Source organism: Fukomys damarensis, unplaced genomic scaffold (assembly GCF_012274545.1).
Source record: "Fukomys damarensis isolate Sample0158 unplaced genomic scaffold, DMR_v1.0_HiC HiC_scaffold_12, whole genome shotgun sequence".
NCBI lineage: Eukaryota > Metazoa > Chordata > Mammalia > Rodentia > Bathyergidae > Fukomys > Fukomys damarensis.
The window spans coordinates 21568473-21585725 of record NW_022900924.1 but is presented as its reverse complement, the minus strand read 5'-3'; the positions used below and the strand labels follow the sequence as shown (position 1 = coordinate 21585725).

The 17253-nt window shown below is 56.1% G+C and overlaps 1 protein-coding gene across 1 annotated transcript in view; it reads right to left on the bottom strand.

Annotated features, from left to right (window-relative positions):
- The window catches only part of LOC104848505 (transmembrane protein 132C), a 152662-nt gene that overhangs the window by 18705 nt on the left and 116704 nt on the right, over window positions 1-17253 (bottom strand). Inside the window, exon 9 of the mRNA XM_033762686.1 lies at window positions 5534-5717. Coding sequence (XP_033618577.1) covers window positions 5534-5717 — 184 coding nt within the window. The remainder of the gene's footprint in view (window positions 1-5533; window positions 5718-17253) is intronic.

Sequence of the window (17253 nt, the reverse complement as noted above, 5' to 3'; positions counted from 1 at the left end):
GTCCCTGAGCTGCTTTCTGTTGCCACAGTTTTGTCATTCCAGGGAAGTACACTTAAAGGAAACCCTGCCCTACGTAAGCGAATCCTGGCTTGTCCCTGCTGGCTTGGGCTTCTGCGGGGACTGCCAGTTTGCAGAAGGCGCGCACTTAAGACAGTCAGAAGCCACCAACCTGCTGTCCAGCCCCACAGCCTGCTGTATCCTCGAGTCCCACACAGAGGCTGGAACTGGCCATGGCCTCTGCCTGGGACTGTGGGTCATGGGCGACCCGAGCACTTCAGTTCCCCTAACACTACAGACCTAAATCAAGTACCCTGGGAAGACTTGGCTTAACTCAGTACTTTTGGTTTTTTTGAGACAGGGTATTGCTCTGTTGTTCAGGCTGGCCTCGAACTCACAGCAATCTTGCTGCCTCAGCCTTCTGAGTACTGGGACTATATAGTTGCATGCTACTATGCCCAGCTGTAGAAAATAATTTTTTAAAAAAAGGAAAGTAAAAAACAAAGAGAAAGGTTTGAACCAGCAAATTAAAATAACATGGATTTTGGTTGCCAACCATTTAATTTTCTAAATGCATATCATTAGAAGTACTTAGCATCATACTCTCCTGTTTCCTCATAAAACTAGGATTTTTCCTTCAGTCCACACATACGTGCCTGTCCCTGTCCCAGTGAGCACAGGTGTGAATGATGGGGTCTGGGAGTCTGAACCAGCACTGGCTGCTGAGCCTGTGAGTGGCGGTGGTGGTCCCGCCCTCTGGGGCCACGGTCCCCAGTGCAGTCTCCGCCATGCTCCAAGGATCCGGGGAGGACCCTCCAGGCCTCAGCCCAAAGAGGGAGAAGGCCCCACTTCACATGAGCTGTCTGCAGGGCCAAATCCAAGAGAGCGGCACCCGCCTTCACTTTCCACTGGTGAGGGGGCAGGAGCTGCTGTGCGGGGCTCGCATACAGGGAGCTCTCTGAAGACCTCGCAGCGATTATGATCACAAGGGGAGGAAGCTGGGAGCCCCTGCTGTCACCTGTACGGGCCTCCCTGGCCTCTGCATGTGGCCTAGGTGGCGGGCACAGACAGGGCACGTGGGGAGCTAGGCCACCCGCACCAACCATGCCGCCACTGTCCTCTCCGTGCCTCAGTTTCCTCCTCCGTAAAGGGGAAAAATATAGCACCAGTCCCACAGTAATCGCCCGACGTGTGACAGAGTGCCCCAGTCTTGGGGTTAGTAATAGACTCCCCAAGAGTCCTGAGGGCAGGCGAGGCAGAGCTGTCTGCCTCTCCTGCCCCTCTTTTGCATCTGCCCTGTGAGCTCAGTGGGAGTAGGGCTGGGAAAAGCAGAGCTGGCTGGGGTGCAGGGGGTGGTGGCTGGACCTGGCCTCTGGGACCCTTGCAGGGACATGTGTGGCATGCAGCACTTTTGTCCTCAGCTTTGCGTCTTTGCCACAGCTCGTGGGTGAGGGGGAGCCCCTACTGGAGGAGGACCTGGTGGTGGAGTGGGATCTCTGCTCCATGCGAAAACAGAATCGTGAGCTGTCGGGCCTTTGCGAGGTTCCCTGAGGACGGAGCTTCGGGCTGCTCTCACTCCCGGAGAGGGTCTGGGGTGCACGTGTGTCCTGGTGGCCGGCACCCGCAAAGGGCCAAGGGGATGCGCTCCAAAGCGCTGCCAGGAGGCAGAATGAACCCTTTTCATAACATAAACGAAGGTGCAGCTGTTGACCTTTTTAAAAATCTGCGACAAAAATTCAGATGGAGTAGAAGAAATCTCACACCACCCAGCTGCTCTTGCATACGTTTCTGGATTAATTCTCCTTCCAATCTGTACCCAAGAACCCATTAACACTTCTCTTTCTGTTCTACTTTCAGAGTCGTGGGTGTGCGGAGCTCTGGGCGCTGCTCCCCAAGCCCGAGGGGCTGGATCAGAACCTGCACACCGGGCGAGCTGGGTCAGACCGACCCGGGGTCGTATCTGGAGGTGAATCCAGGCCTGGGGAGAGCGGGTGCTGCAGATCGTGGCTCTGAGCGGCTCCATCACGGCCCAGCATGCTCTGGGCACACAGACGCTGCCCCCGCACTCTGACACAGACGCGGGGCCCCTGGCTGCAGCTGCCTGGTGGGAGCGCCAGGAAAGCAGCTGCTGCAGTTCCCACATCCCGCCTTTCCCCGCACCTCCAGAAGGAGAGAAGTAAAAGGGACATGGAGAATCTCAGTCATGCCTGAGTCACTCCATGCTGTGACACAGGCAAAGCAGGAATCGAGCCCTTGGTTTAGTGTTAATGGAGAACACACAGATGGCATCAATTTCCACATAAGTGAGGAAAGAGGGCTTTCCTGGTGTACAGGGATGCTGGGGACAGTTGGGCAGGCTCTGCACTGCACAAGGTCCCCAATGAGAGGAGACAGCGTCGGCATGGCAGGCTCTGGGAACTGTCCGAGGGAGGCCAGGGTCTGACGGAAAGGCCCTCTTTCTAATCACACTGCTTGGCTGCCGGTGTGGCCCTTTCCGAAGGTCACAGAGCACTGCAGAGGGCGTGTACACACAGTATGCAAAATTGCCTCTTCTACACAGAGAAGAGCAGCCTTGCTCACCGATTCCAGCCTCCCACCTGCGTCAGCCCGAAGGTGCTGGAAACGCTCGTTCCCACTGCAGGACCGGGGGAGAAAGCAGATTCAGTTATGTTCTGGATTTGCTCTGCAGGCAAAATTCTGGGCCAGTTAGTTGGGGAGAAGGGACATCTTTCAATTGAATTCCAAGTAAACGTCCAGCTGTGACAAGGGCAGGATTATTCTGCCTGCACAGTTGTTTTTCATCCTTGAGACCTGCCGTCCTCAGGAGCTTGGAGAGCCAGACATGCTGTCTTCAAGTCACAGAAGGAGCGAGGTCAGGCCTGAATGTCCTCGAGGTGCAAGAAAATGGTGTACTTCCGTGTTTGTTTATTTTCTGTGCTGGGGACTGAACCCTGGGTGCTTTACCATGAGCTGCACCCCTGCCCTTTAATTTTCTATTCAGAGACAGGCTCTCACTGAGTCACTAAGCTTTGCAGCTGGGCTTGACCTTGGGATTCTCCCGCCTCAGCCTCCCATGAGCACTGAGTTCACAGGTTCACCCCATCTCCCTCACGGAGGACACAGCAGCTTCCTGCCACTCTGAGGCAGAGTTCCTGCCTGTCACGCAGGCTGAGCATTGGCCCAAGACCTTCACTGGGCCCCCCAGGAGGCCGGGCTGGGGAAAGGTGGCCATGCTGGGCGAAGGCTGCCACATGAGGGCGCCAGTGAGGACCGGGGCACTCAGAGCCCACAAGGCGTTGTACCTGCCCCTCTGAGCGGCTCCAGCCCCGGTGGCCTGGGCAGGATGGGCAGGGGGAAGAGTGCAATGCCAGAGGAGCAGCGTTCAGCCCGAAACCATGGCCTGCGTCTCCATCCTGAGCTAGGGACAATGGGCAGGAGGCCGAGGCAGGACATGCGGTGTCTGCAGTGCCTCCCACGCACTCACTGTCCCTGGACACTGGGGCCGGAGTGGAGGAGGGGCTGCAGGCCGGGTGGGACGTGGCTTCCCCTCACCTGGAGGGTCGCCCTGTGGAGCAGCCAGGTGCCTGGGACTGAGGAAGGTGCCCCAGGCTGTGGCTCCACTGGGTCCTCCCTGGGCCTTTGAGCTTGTTCTCCCTGTCTTAAGCAACCACTCGGGAAGTACACGGAAGCATCAGAGGCCTCAGCAGCCCCCTCCCTGGTGCACAGGTGCAGCGCATGGGTTTCCTTTTCGTTTGGTGCTTGAAGAATTGCTCACCTCCTGACCAAGCTGCAGTCTAGGCTTTAGAGCCAGCGCAGAAGCCTAGTGACAGCGCCTCACTTCAAGGGGGAAGAAGGCCCTGGCAGAAGCTCAGAGCCTCCTAATAGGTTTGTCTTCCCACACTACCTGAACGTTTGTGCTTCTGGAAGGAACAGGGAAGAAGCGAGGTGCACGTGTGCTCTGTGGAACCAGTGCGTGTTCTAGGACGCGTGTCCACAGTCTCCAAACAGCCAGCGAGCAAATGCTTGGGGAGTGTAACATGGTGATGCTGAACAGAGCCACCTGCCCTGGAGATGTCTGAGACCAGGAATACCAGGGCCAGCTCGCCTGGCCCAGCTGCATGGCGGATCGCTTGGCTGTGGGCTGCAGTGGTCCCTAGAAGTCACGCGGAACCTCCCTGCCACTGGAGAGTCCCGCAGAGCCTCGAGGCCACAGGGCCCCCACCCGCTCCCCTCTCAGGGAAGGCCAGGCTCTGTCTCCGTGAGATTCTGAACCCACCCCAAGATGCCCGGGGTCTCGGGCCTCTGCTCCAGGTTGGCGTGTGGCTCTAGAGCCAGCCGGGGACTGGTGTGGGTGCTGGGCAAGAGGAGCCCACCAGGGCCCTGCTGGGTGAGATGCATGGAAGACTCCCCTCCCGCATGACAGGCATAGAGGCCCCAGAGCTGGGGGACAGCAGCCTTGCAGCCACCGCGGCTGCTCAGCTGGGTGCTGAAAAAAAGCTTTCTAAATCCCCAGTGCTGCCTCCTAGATGAGGCTGTGCAGCTCCTCCAAATCCTCACATGCCTCGTAGGCACACACGCGTGCAAGGAACACTGCTCCGGATTTCCAAGTGACGTGAGTCGTGTTTCAGATGGGCTGGTGCTGCAACCCGGAGAATCCCGACCGGTCCCCGTCCCAGGGTCCCTTGCGTAGCTCTGACAGCGCATGACCACCATCAGGGCTCAATGAGGCTGGTGCCCGAGGGTAGTGCAAGCACAGTCACACTGGATGGGGTCAGTCAGTCCCACTGGGTTCCAGGCAACCCCTTGGCTTTTACATGCCAGGGTGACAGGCGGACCTTGCTGACTCATCCCTGTCATCCTAGGGAAGAGGGGACCAGGGTGCTGTCCTCTCAGGCATGAAAGAGGCAGGAAGGAGCTGGAGGGGACCCCCAGGGACAGCTCGGCACAGCGCCCCTGCCATTAGGGGCAGTGTAGCCGGGAGTGACCTGTGCTGCACCTGTCCCTGAGATGTTGGGGTTCTGTGTTGTGACAGAACAGCCTAGCACATCTGATGAATCTGTGGGGCAGCCCGGGCTTCCTCATTAAACAGAAACAAAGGGCCTGGGATGGACTTAGAGAGAGGCAAGTGAGGAACCGTGACTGACACGGGACACGGCAAAGGTCACGGTGGAGTCGCCAGATCCCATCACCAAAGCCAAGAGAGGCTGAGACAAGGGAGGGAGGAGCGGATTCCAGGGTGGAGGGAATGGGGACTCGGGAGAAAACAGCTCGCAAAAAGCATGGGCTCTCATACCCAATCCCAGAACAAATGAAGGGCTCTTTTGCAAATGGGAAGGGACCGAGGGATGGAGGGAGCCAGAGAGCAGAGGGAATGTAGAATGAAGGGCCGCTCTGTGCAGGCACCAGCACCCCACGGTGGGCAGATCTGATCCCACAGCCCACAGATGCAGATTAAGAAAAACAAAAAGTGGGAACAAGCAGCTGCAGCAAGCGTCTCAGGAGAGAGGCAGGGCGCCGGGGTGACGGCTTGCCTTACCACAGCGAGGGGCACAATGCCCACCAGGTCCTGCTGGCTGACGAAGACCTCAGACACGGCAGCGCTGGAGGTGCCCCTCCTCGGGTACTCCACCTGCCACGTGATGGGCTGCGTCCCCGACAGGCTGCTGAAGCTGGCGATCTCAAAGTTCATCTGCACCACCTCGCCGAACAGGCTGCCGCTGCTGGGAGAAACCGGGAGACAGGGTGTTAAGCTGGCCTCATACAAAAGACCCTTCTCCCGTCACCATCCTCTCCACACCACGGTAGCACCAAGGAGCTGTCAGCTCCAGAGTCTGCTGGGCACCTGTGACAGGTGAGGGAGTAGGCAGCCGGGGTAGCGGCACCCACAAGCCAGGACTCTGGGTGGTGTCTCAACCCTGGGCACTGACGGGTGGGTTTATGTCAGCCCCTGCCCCTCTCCAGCTCCTTCTCCCTCTCTTTCTCTTCCTCCTCTATTTCTTTTATCCTAGTACTGGGGATCAAACCCACAGCCTTCTCACTGAGCTACATCCCCAGCTGTTTTTTATTTTTATTTCTTTTTGTATTTTGAGACAGGGTCTTGCTGCATTGCTAAATTGTGTGGGTTGAGCTTGAACCTGCAGTCCTCCTGCCTCAGCCTCCCAGAGTGCTGGGATTCCAAGCCATGCACAGCCATGCTCAGCTTTATCAGCTCTTCTGACGATGAGTTCACCCAGTTTGCCTGATACACCTGGCTGAGATCTGAACTGAGGACCCCCTTCCCTGTTCACCTTCACAGGTAATGGCAGATGCTGTATGCAACTCTCCTTGGGGGCTGGAGAGCACAAATCTGTCCCCAGCCTCCCGTGTGCTAGATGCAGGCTGGCCACAGACGCAGGGTCCAGGGTGGGAGGCAGCCACTGGGAAGGACATGGGGGCCCCCTGGCTCCTTGCAGCAGTGGTGGTGCCTTGGCGTGCAGGCCCCGGGCCAGAGGACTGGTGCATGGGATTCCCATGCCTGCTCCGGAGGCCGAGTACTTTTCTCCTCCACGCCACCCTGGTGCCTGGTCACTGAGCCCAGCCCAAAGCTGCCCCAGAGACGCTGAATGACCTCCGTCCTGTCCTCAAGCTCTTCCACTCAGGACCCTGGGTGAGTGGGGCCCTGTGTCTGAGCCTCTAGACCTACAAGGCCATCCCAGGTCCCAGAGCTGGGCTCAGCAGCACCTGCTGTGGGCTTGGGGAGTGAGGAGTACTCCAGACGTTTTAGGTTTTGCAGGATGAAATGAAGGCCCTGGAAGGAAAAGTGGCTCACTCACAGCCGCCCAGCTACTGAGGGACAGAGCCCACCCAAAATGGAGCATCTGCCCTGAGAGTTTCTCCAGGACAGGACAGCATGCTGTGTCCTCTGGCCCAGCCTTTGGCAGTCACTGTCTCAGCAGAGTGCTGTCTGCTTGTCTGCACCTTTTCTGTGGCTGCTTCTGGAGCTGAGTGTGAGTCACTGCACCAGGCAGCCTTCATATTGAGTCCTAAGCTACTCTCTGGACTGTGTGGGTAGTCGTGGGCACTGCTGGGCAGAGGAGGGGGCAGGACAGGCTCGTGCCGCTGGCAGAACTGACTGGAAATAAGCCAGATGCTACTGCAGGCCTGAGGCTGGGTTTGTGCACTGGCCAGGACCTGGGGAGCCTAGAGGGCCAGGCAGAGCTACCTGGGATGCTCCACAGTGCCCTGCAAAAGGCCACGGGTTCAGGGGCTGCACGGCTAGCATCATTTGAAGCTAGCTTCTCCTGGGAAGGGCACCTGTTTCCAGGCAGTGAAGCGGGTTTTCCACAGTGTAATGGGGGCTGAAATGTGAACAGTGGGGTGCAGCCCTGATCGTCACCAGGCAGTCAGCAGCAGCCGGGTGCTCAGTCTCTGCCACCCACCCTAGGCCCGCTCTGGGCAGGCGGGAGGTAAGCCCCGCCCAGGGACGCGCACTCTTCCCAAATCTCTGAGCCCAAGGTGGTGCCCAGAGGACTACAGCCTCCGAGACACCAGAGAGCCTTCTGGAGGGAGACTGAGGTGACGCCTGGACTGTCTGGCCCCGGGCTGCAGATCTCAAGAGTGAATTTCTGAGCCTGGGAGGTCAGCAGCAGGGCCTGGAGTTGGAAGAAGCCCGGTTTCACCCTGTTCTTAGTGCAAATGTGGGGCCCAGCACCCCTCATCCCACTGGCTCCCAGCCACTGGGTTCCTCGATCAACTACTCAGCAAACGCATGCTCCTGCAGGGGGCAGAGACCCAACTGTCACGGACACCCTCTTGGGTACTCAGGAGACCCTCTGTGCACGGGGCTGAGGACAGGGCCCGGCTTCCCCAGGGCATCTGCGTTCTCCTCCAGAGCTCCCTGTGCATCAGTGCAGCTGTGATCTTGCCAGCCTGCGCACCGCCTCCTCCTGTGTCCCTGGTGGTCCACAGCAAGACAGCTCGCTCGCTGGACACCGGGCAGGAGGGGAGCATGCGGCATCTTCGCTCTGGCTTTGAAAGACAACAGGGGTAGATTATCTAGGGGGAGCAACGGAGACCTTCCTGAGGTTCTGCTCAAGTTACTGAAGAGTGGAAAATACCGCCTTGCTGCTCATAAGATGGCCATGGTGTGTTCTGCGTGCAATGGGCCACGATCCACACGTGTCTCCTTCCATGTCCTGGTGCAAACCCGCAGGGTTGCTGGGGCTCCAGGGTCAGCAACCAGGGACCTGTGACATCTGCAAGAGCTTCACCCCTGGGTGGGAGACCCCGCAGTACCCATCCCAAGCACGCTGCAGCACCCCCACCCGACACCCACTTGTGAGCCGGCCAGTGCTCTCTTGGGTCCGGAATGGAAAAACCTTGCAATTGGAAGAAAGCCCAGCTTTCACGAGCTGGACCGAACTCAGCTGAGTGGGCCCAAGGCAAGCCCTCATCCTGAGGGGCAAAAGCTCTGAGAGCACTGAAGATTCAGGGAGTCAAGTCTTGAGGCAGAGACAGGGAGCTGCTCTGTGTCCACAGGGACCCCAGGATGCGTGAGAGTAAAGGCCTGGTGAGGCCACAGTGACAGAGAAATGACCAGGGCAGCCTGGGGATGAAATATGCTCATTTGGAACTGACTTGCTGACTTATTTATATGAATTCATATGGTTTCTGTCCACCTGCCAGGGGCATACTGTCTTATCTTCTCCCTCCTAAGAAATGTACACGGGACGTCTCCGAAACACAGGGAGCAAACTGTGCTTCACAGTGTGGCACAGCTCTCAGTATGGTGGCCCTGTGTCCCTCGAAGATGCATATCTGCTGCGTCCTGGTGACTGCTGTCAGTCGTGCTGAATGGAGAGAACCAGATTTTTAAATATACAGCTCTTGACCTCCGAGGCATGGTGTAGCTTGAGCTGTACTCTGCTGTCCATTCTGCCATCTCTGGCTTGGGACCCCAGGAATGTGGCTTCTCCAGCCTCTCCAAGATGCATCCTCTATCCCTCAGGGGGCTTTGCATAGAAGTGGGGTGACTCTGAGGGTGTGGTGGCTGTGCTAAAGATGGGGCAGACCTGCTGCACTCTGACCACCCCAACACTCTAAGGGGTGCAGCAGATTGAGGCCACCACCCTGGATCCTTGCTGCAGCAAGAGCAGCTCTGGTCTGAAAAGCTCAAGATGCAGGGCCTCCAGGAGGTGTTTCAAAGCATGGAAGAGAAAGTGAAAAGTGAAGGGAAGACTGGGAAGAGGCATGGAAGGAAGAAGGGAAAGAAGGAAGGAGGGAGAGAGAGAATTTAGAAATCTAAACTAACAGTAATGCAGCATGAGGGTCCACACTGGGAGCTTTCAAACAGGCTCTGTTAGGGTTCATGTCTAGATGTCCCCCCAAAGCCTGTGCACTCATAGATGGAGCTTTTAGAGCTGGGTGGATCTAGGGTGTGTGATGCTGGGTTTCAGTGCATGTGGTATTAAATTAGCTACTGATTGGTCTAGCGTAGCTGTGGGTGACGATAATGGATGCCCCACCCTGGGAGTGGGTGTCACCACCCAAAAGGCTTGTAGCCTGGATGGGATAAGAGGGAAAGTAAGGCTAAATGTTGTTGCTCACTGCTTCCTGTCTGTCCTGCCATGGACCATTTCTCCTCTGCCATGCTGCCCTGCCTTAAAGCCATCCAGCTATGAACTAAACCCCTACAAACTGGGCTGAAATAAATATTTCCTACTTTAGCTTGTGAGTGTTGAGTATTTAGTTCCAGCAGTGAGAGAAGTAATTAAGACAAAAATCCCTCAGCTCAAATCCTGGCCTCCATCAGTGTGGGTCACTCTGCCTCATTTTTCCTATTTGAAAAAATGGGCATGACTGATCCTTCCCAATTCATAGAGTTAATGTGAAGGTTAAATGAATGAACACGTCAGAAACACCCAGAACAGAGCCTGTCACCAGCAATCATCCACAAACATTAGCTTTCCTTGTATTCAGGAAGACTGGATCTGTCTCCCCAGCACTGTGAGTGGCTGTGGAGTTGGCTGGTAAATTCCCCATGAGGACGTGCCATCTGGCATCTGCTGTGAGTGGGGCACATTCTGATGTGTGCACCCCACGTTTACCCCGCGCCTGTCTGTCAGACACAGTGCCTGGTGCAGAAGTGGCTGGCAGACGAGAACCGAGCCAAGAAGACATCTGTGTTCTGTTCTGTCTGTGGCCAGCAACCCCTCCCACCTCTGCACAGACTAAATGTTTGAAAAGCTGCTGCCTCAAGGAGACCAAGAGCCCTCTGCCCCAGCATGTGCAGGCCTTGTGGTGCTGCTGGAGTAATGAAGAGAGCAAGTTAAACACTAAAGTGACTCCAGAGAGCTCCAGAGAACCACGACTGCCGGAATCAATAGTGTGGATTTACTGCAGTAACTCTTGAAAGAAATTCTCAAAATCTGCTTCAAGAAAGCACTTACTCAAAAGAAAAATAAATCCTCCCAGTAAAGTTTGGAACCCTGTGTATCTCTTGGATTCTGCCTGGCGGGAACACAAGGTCTAGGACTGTGCTCAAAGCTGAAAGGAACTTTAATGAACCCCTTCCTGCCTCCTCACTGGAAGGGATTTTAGCTCCAGAGTTGTCAGCCACTGCAGACAGCTCACCACCTGCAGAAATGAGAGATGCGCAGAGTGACCTCATATCGGGGAAGCAGCTCCCAGGGAGCAGGGTGGCTTGGCCCAGGCTTTGCTTTGTCCTTCCCACCTCGCGTGCTTTTCAAGTCTAGGGCTTGTCCTTCAGCACCGACTCCTCTTGCTCCAGGGTCGGAGCTCTCCATGGTGCTGAAGCTCATTGGTCTGAGCTGCAAACTGCAGCCAAGAGAAAACTGACCAAGAGAGAACAAATGCCTCTGAGTGACCGGGGGAGCAGATAAAAGGAAACAGAAAAATAGCTGTGAACAAAGGGAGGCTACAATGCTGGCACCTCAGACAAAAGCAGCTGTAGAAGGGCCCCGCGTCTCCATGCCAAGGCACACGTCCTGCTGTCACTGGTTCCTGCACCAGCAACATTGCCCCTCCCCTTCCGGCCGGGACACAGGGCAGTGAGGGAGGACCTGGCTATTTCTAGCAGGAGTCTTTCCTGCTCTTCCTGTCTCTCTGAAGTAAGAACAAAGGACAGAATTCAGGGCCCAGGACCCTGAGGGGCAGTAGGAGTGAGCTTTCTGGTGGCTGTCCCATTTCCAAGCACGCTGGGATAGGGTTATGAGTTCGGTTTAAATGATCAGCATTTACTTCTCTCTTCCCCTGACTCCAGAGGCTGACGACCTCTAGGGGCAGGTGAGAGGCAAGGCGGCAAGCAGAGAGAGCCCTCCCTGCACAGTGTATCACGTCAATGGCGTGGAAGTAACCCAAGTGTCCCCGTGTTGCAAAGCTGGGCAGGGCTGCAGCATGCGTCACCCAGGAGGTCAGCAGCAGGATGCACAGTGCCTGGTTCCTGGCCACCAACAGCCAGTGTTGAGAGGCAACATGAAGACACCAGTGTTTCCCAGCTTCAGTGGTGCTGGTGTGTGGCTGTGGCTGAGCGTCACGCTGCACACAGTAGGCTTCCTGTGTGGCTGCTCTCTTTGCCTCCTGGTGTCTGCGGAGACAGAATGGGGTGGGTGCTCCAGCCGGGGCTCTGGAGGCAGATGTGCTTTCTGCTCAGTGGAGGGGACCCAGGGCAAGGGACTTAACCATCCCTCTACCTGCCAACCTTGGTGACACGCTGACAGCAGCTGAAGGCTTTCTACGAGTGTGAAGTCTGGCTTTTCCCGAAGTGGGAACCAGACACCGAGTCTCTCACCCTGATGTGCAGTTTGCTCTGAGAACACCGCTCTCAGAGCTTGTGGCTGCAGCATTTGCCTGTGACAGCATGCAGATTCAGTCCTAATCTTACCCCAAGGTCTGCAGCAACACAAGTTGCTTTTGTTATTATTTTCACGTTGCCGTAGTATATCAAGAGTCTTTGGAAGCACAAAACGTCATTCTATTCATAGAACTCTGTGTTTAGTAGTGGTATTTCCTTTTGCAAAACGCAGTCATTCTGGGTCACTGGAAGTTAAATGAATGCTAGCAGCAAGCTGCACTTCTCCCCTTGGATCTCTTTCCCTTCATCAGTGTCCCTCTGTTGTTACTGAAAGCAGCTTCTGACTTCTGGGAGACTGGTGGCAGGTGTTGAGCAGGCTCAGGGTCTAACCATCCCCGTCCTTGCTGTGCTCCCCATCAAGAGAAGGCACCGGTTCCTCCTCCCCGGAACAGGCCGCTCTGTGACTCACCTCAGCCCAAGGATGCTGCGGGGTGAGGCTGTGGGGAAATGTGGGTGCTGCTTTTCTCTCCAGGGAAGACCACTGCGCAAGACACCTTGGCACACAGATGCCCAGTGCAGGGTTTTGTGGAGGAGAGGGCCTGACACCCTACCTCAAGCATTATGGCCCCAGGGAATTCTCCTGTGCACTATGAGAAGTGGTGGACAGCTGTTTGAAGCAGGAAGCTCAGGGCTGCTTGTTACACAGCAGGACACAGTGCTCTGGCTGTCACAGCTCCTTGGCTTGCTTCCAGAGGATTCTCTGTTCTCTGCCAGCAGGGTATGGTGGAGGTAGAACAGAAGTAGCGTGGGATCTGGGGCAGAGAAGAGCCAAGGAGACTTGGACTCTGCAGCCCCCTGAGGCCTGAATGGGACAGAGCCCTGTAGATGTTTGCCCAGGTGCCGGAAAGGCTGCTGAAGCTGGCTGAGGGAGGACTGAAGCCATCGTGGAAATACAATATCTAGAGAGTGTCAGTGCTAGACAGCCTCCAGACCAAGAGCTAGAAGGAACTGGAACACCCTGAGGAAGCCACAAGAGACAGGAGACAGGAGGGCCCCATGCCACCCACTGCCATGGTGACCCTCGTCTTGCTGGGCTGAGCATGGAGAGAAAGTTTCACCCAGAAGTGCCCTCATAAACCTAGAAGAATCAGGTCCAGCTTTCTGCCTGCAGGTGAGGGGGCATGAGGTGGGCACTAGGACCATGACAAATACAGACCAGGAGTTGCACGGATCATTTGCAGACGGGAGATGGAAACACTCCCAAGTTAAGCTCAGTTTAGCAAGTGTTCCTCAGTGACTGCCCTGAGCCTGGGATTTATAGTGTTTTGCTCTCCCTAACCCTGGAGCTGGGGCTTCCTCCTCCACTGTGTTCCCAGTCGCCTTTAGCGTTTCCCCAGGTCATTCTGCTCTGGCCCCTTGTATGACTCAAATTCCCAAGGCCCCTGCTTGCAGCCTGACCGCACTTGCGGCTGGTTTCTCCCTCTGACACCTCTGCCATGTCTGCGGCTCACCAGCCTGGCCCTGGACCCTGCTGCCCGGAGCTCACCTGCTGCCCCAGCTACACGACCACGTGACACACCACACACCACCAGATGTGATCCAAAAATACGATGGATGTTTACATTTTAAAAAAATGCAGCCGAGGCACACTTCCGTGAGTCCCTCTTAAAATCCCCTCGCTTTCAACACACTCATCCCGCCCTTCTTGCCGCTTTCTGCAGCAGTTGTGGGGTCCTTTTTTCCTGAGTGTCTTTAGTTTTGCTGCTATGGCTGCTTTGATGTCTTGGACGGACTCAAAATAATCCACTTTCATGCTCATTTGGACCTTGGGAAAGAGCCAGGAGTCGCACGGTGCCAGACCTGCGAATAAGGGGGATGAAGACACAGTGCCAGCTTTGTACGAGTCTCTGTTCCTGCTGGATGGCGCCTGGCAGCAGCAGTCACTGCATTTTTGATCACGTCTTGTAAGGACGCTCAGGAAAGAGGACCCCAAAGCTGCTGCAGGAGGCAACAGGAACGATGGGACAAGCAAGGAGGGCTTTGAGGGGGTTCATGGCACTGCCTGTTACTGTGACGTTTTAATGAGGCATCCACCGCACACTTCGGCAGCCCCTTGTCTGTGTACCACGGCCCCACTCTGTCCTCTTCTTGCTCATTGTGAGCCCCTCAGAACCAGGGCCACTGTTCCCAACCACCACCTCTGTGCGTCACCAGCGCAGTGACCCACAAGAGGTGCTCCTTGGGTGCTTGCCAAAGGAATGCAAAGTGAGTGGCTGTCCTGAGCTGAGCGCCCTGATACGCTCACTTTCCTCCCCTCCCACTAGTCAGGTTAATATGAGTTCCCGCCCACCTGGGGAGCCGGAACTACTCACTGCCTCGCTGGAAAGGCAGAGCATCCTTTGAAGCTATCAGCCTTTCCAGAAGTGTTGGACCCATTCCAAGAGCGCAGCCCAAACAAGGACCTGCTGGAGACATTCCAGGGAGGGCTCTAGTCCACACCAAAACCTCACATTCTCTGAGTATCACCGGAGACGCTGGATCCACTCCAGAGCCCGGTGCTGAATTTTATGCCCACTAAGCTCTACTAAATACATAATGAGGAGGCTGAATTAACTATGCAAAAGTGTAATTTACAGTTAATGTTTGTAATTGATGAGTTGCTGTTCTTTGCCGTTGCACTAACTGCTGAGATGAAAAAGCCCTGGAGGGGATAAAGGAAAGTTTCACTTTGGAAACAGAAGGCTCCCTCCACCCAGCCTCCTGCCTGGGTGTCCACCGCCCATCTGCTGGGCATTCCCGGGGCACGGTCAGCAAGTCCCGGGGAGAGAAGTGGGGGATCTCTGTGGCCCAGGGGGACCTGGACACCTGCCACCCTGGTGACAGGCATCGTCCCTGAGCCCCTCCTTTGGCACTCAGCAGCAATGTCTTTTCCTAAGTAGGCCAGGTTCCTCTAGGGTGCAGGACTGGGTCTCACCGTGCCACTTCCTTTTGTATTTGGGGTGCAGATCATATTCATTCCAGACGAATCTCCCCCAGCAGTCTGCACCCTCCTAAAGTTCCCCACTGCAGGAGCGAGCAACCGGTGAGCTCTGCAAGGCCACAGCCTACTCTACCAATGGCATCCTCACAGGCAGGCAGAGCGAAAAGAGCTATTTCTGTCTTTTCAGGGGACACATTCAAATACAGGTCTTGATCTTGCACCGAGTCAGCAGCTGCGAGATGAGCCTGCCCTGGGCAGAAACTCCCCGCAGTGTGCGTGCCTGTGGTCCCTGCTGGATGCCCTGTGTGGCATGCGGCCTCACAGCCACTCCCCGAAGAGGTCGGTGCGGGATGCTGTTTCTGCTCTGCTCAGAGTCAGAGCCCATGCCAGGAGTTCTGCAGAGGGGACTCGATGCGGGACTCCACGGTGCTGGCGGAACACTGGGTGCTCAAAGCCCCCTGTGGGCATCGCTGCCTTCCCAGTGTAGGTGATGGTAAGCAGCACTGCCACCCTCAGGCCTGACAAGGAAGTGCACAGTGGTTGGATCTTTTCCACAGGTGCCACCCACAGGTGCCCTTCTGCTCTTCCTGCAGGCCCTGCCTCGGATGGACCCGTCCATCCTCTCTGTGACCCATCAGCTCAGGTCCTTCTCTTCTCCCTCCTGTAACAAAGTGGCTGCCTGTTCTTCCACAGTCTTTGCTCATCTCTACGATCTATTCTGTGCCCAGGACCTGGGAGATCTTTCGATAACAACCAGCTCACATGTTGCTTTTGTCCTTAACAGTCTCCTCAACTTCCTAGGCTACTTACCCATGGTCCTCTCCTGGCTTTGTGGGGGTGCATCCCCCTCCAGCTCCATCCCCTGCCTCCTGCACCCCGTCACTCTGCCACACTGGGCTCTTGTCTGCTCCACCTACACACCACGCTTACCCCGGTTTCTGTGTCTGCGGTTCTTTCTGACTGCTCTCTGCACAGCCACCTCCATCTCATCACTGTCGCTTTCAAACACCTCAACGCCCAGGAGACACCTGCCCACGTCCCAGCTCCTGAAACCTCCTGGGGTGGGTCGTCAGCCTCACTGAGCCCTGCTGCAGATCTTGTTTGGTTGCTGCTGTTGGTCTCCCCTCTTCCCTCACAAGGGGTAGCTCCCCGATGTGGGAACCTTTGTCTTGGTTGCTGTGGTGCCGTGGGGTTTAGCAGATGGTTGGGACTGGAGGAGGTGACTACACTGGAATTAGTTACAAGAACGGGTCTGGTCCTGCTGCAGCCTCCAGCTTTGTTTTCCCAGATGGGACCACTCAGGGCTCATCACCCAGCAATCCTGCAAAGGCACCTCCAGTTCCTTTCCTGCAACACTTACAGGCATCATCCACATGGCTCGGTGGATTCTAGGAAGGCAATGGTAAACAGAAGGAGAGCAAGGAGAAGGAACCTCAGCTCTGGGGAGGGTTACTGAAATGCTCAGTACAGGACTTCTTGAAGAACCTGCCCCTTGTTACTGCTCAACAGGAAGTCAATTGCTGCTCCATGGGAAGTTAACTACTGCTCAACAGGAAGTCAAGTGCTGCTCAACAGGAAGTCAAGTGCTGCTCAACAGGAAGTCAAATGCTGCCAGAGTGGAGGGCAGCCCAGTGTGGTCTTACAGACCTGTGGTTGATTGCCAGAGGCCCCTTACCACCCCAAAGATAGGCAAGGGCCGAGTGTCCTTGGCAAACTACCCCTCTCTCATATCACCTGAGTGTGTGTACGCCATTTAGCATCTCCAGATCAGGAAAAGCCATAATGAAAAGCCGTAAAGAAAAGCCTTAAAATTGTCTGTCATAGAAAAGGGATGAGCTGAAGAGAACCGCCTCCACACAAGAGAGCAGAGCCTTCATCCTGGTGACTTGACTAAGAGGTGGCAGAGCCCAGGACTAAACGAAGATCAGTGCTTGGATTTGAGGGGTGGCACCCAGGCTGACAGAGCTGTCAGGCTATGAGCAGGGGCAGGCAGATGCTTCGATCTCTGCTGCCATTCTCCCAGGACCCAGGGTGCTGGCACAGCACCGGTGGAGGACTGGGGAGGGAGACGGCCCTGGGACGGGGGGAGATTTCTCCTTTCAGAACTTCACACACTTGAGTGGCACGGTGGCGGAACCAATGTCTTCAGAGGAACTGCCTTCTCCTTTGACCTGGTGCTGAGATGGACAGTCAGTTTCTGTTGCCCCCCAGGTTCAAAGCCCAAGCAGCGAGTCCCCTGCTTTCTCAGATCTCCATGGCTACAGTGGGGTGGGCCAGGTGTCTGTGGCCTTCCGGGCCCTCATCAGTGAGTGCTGCCAAGAAGGAAAGCAGGGAATGGCCAGGTGTGGTCATGGCCACAGCCGATGCTGGCTGACCCACCCACCCATGGGCCTGGACACTGTCACCGTGTCCTCTGACTGCCCCAGTCCCTGCTCACCCCTGAGCCTGTCCTTCTGCTCAGATGCCACTGTGACCCCCTGCTTGT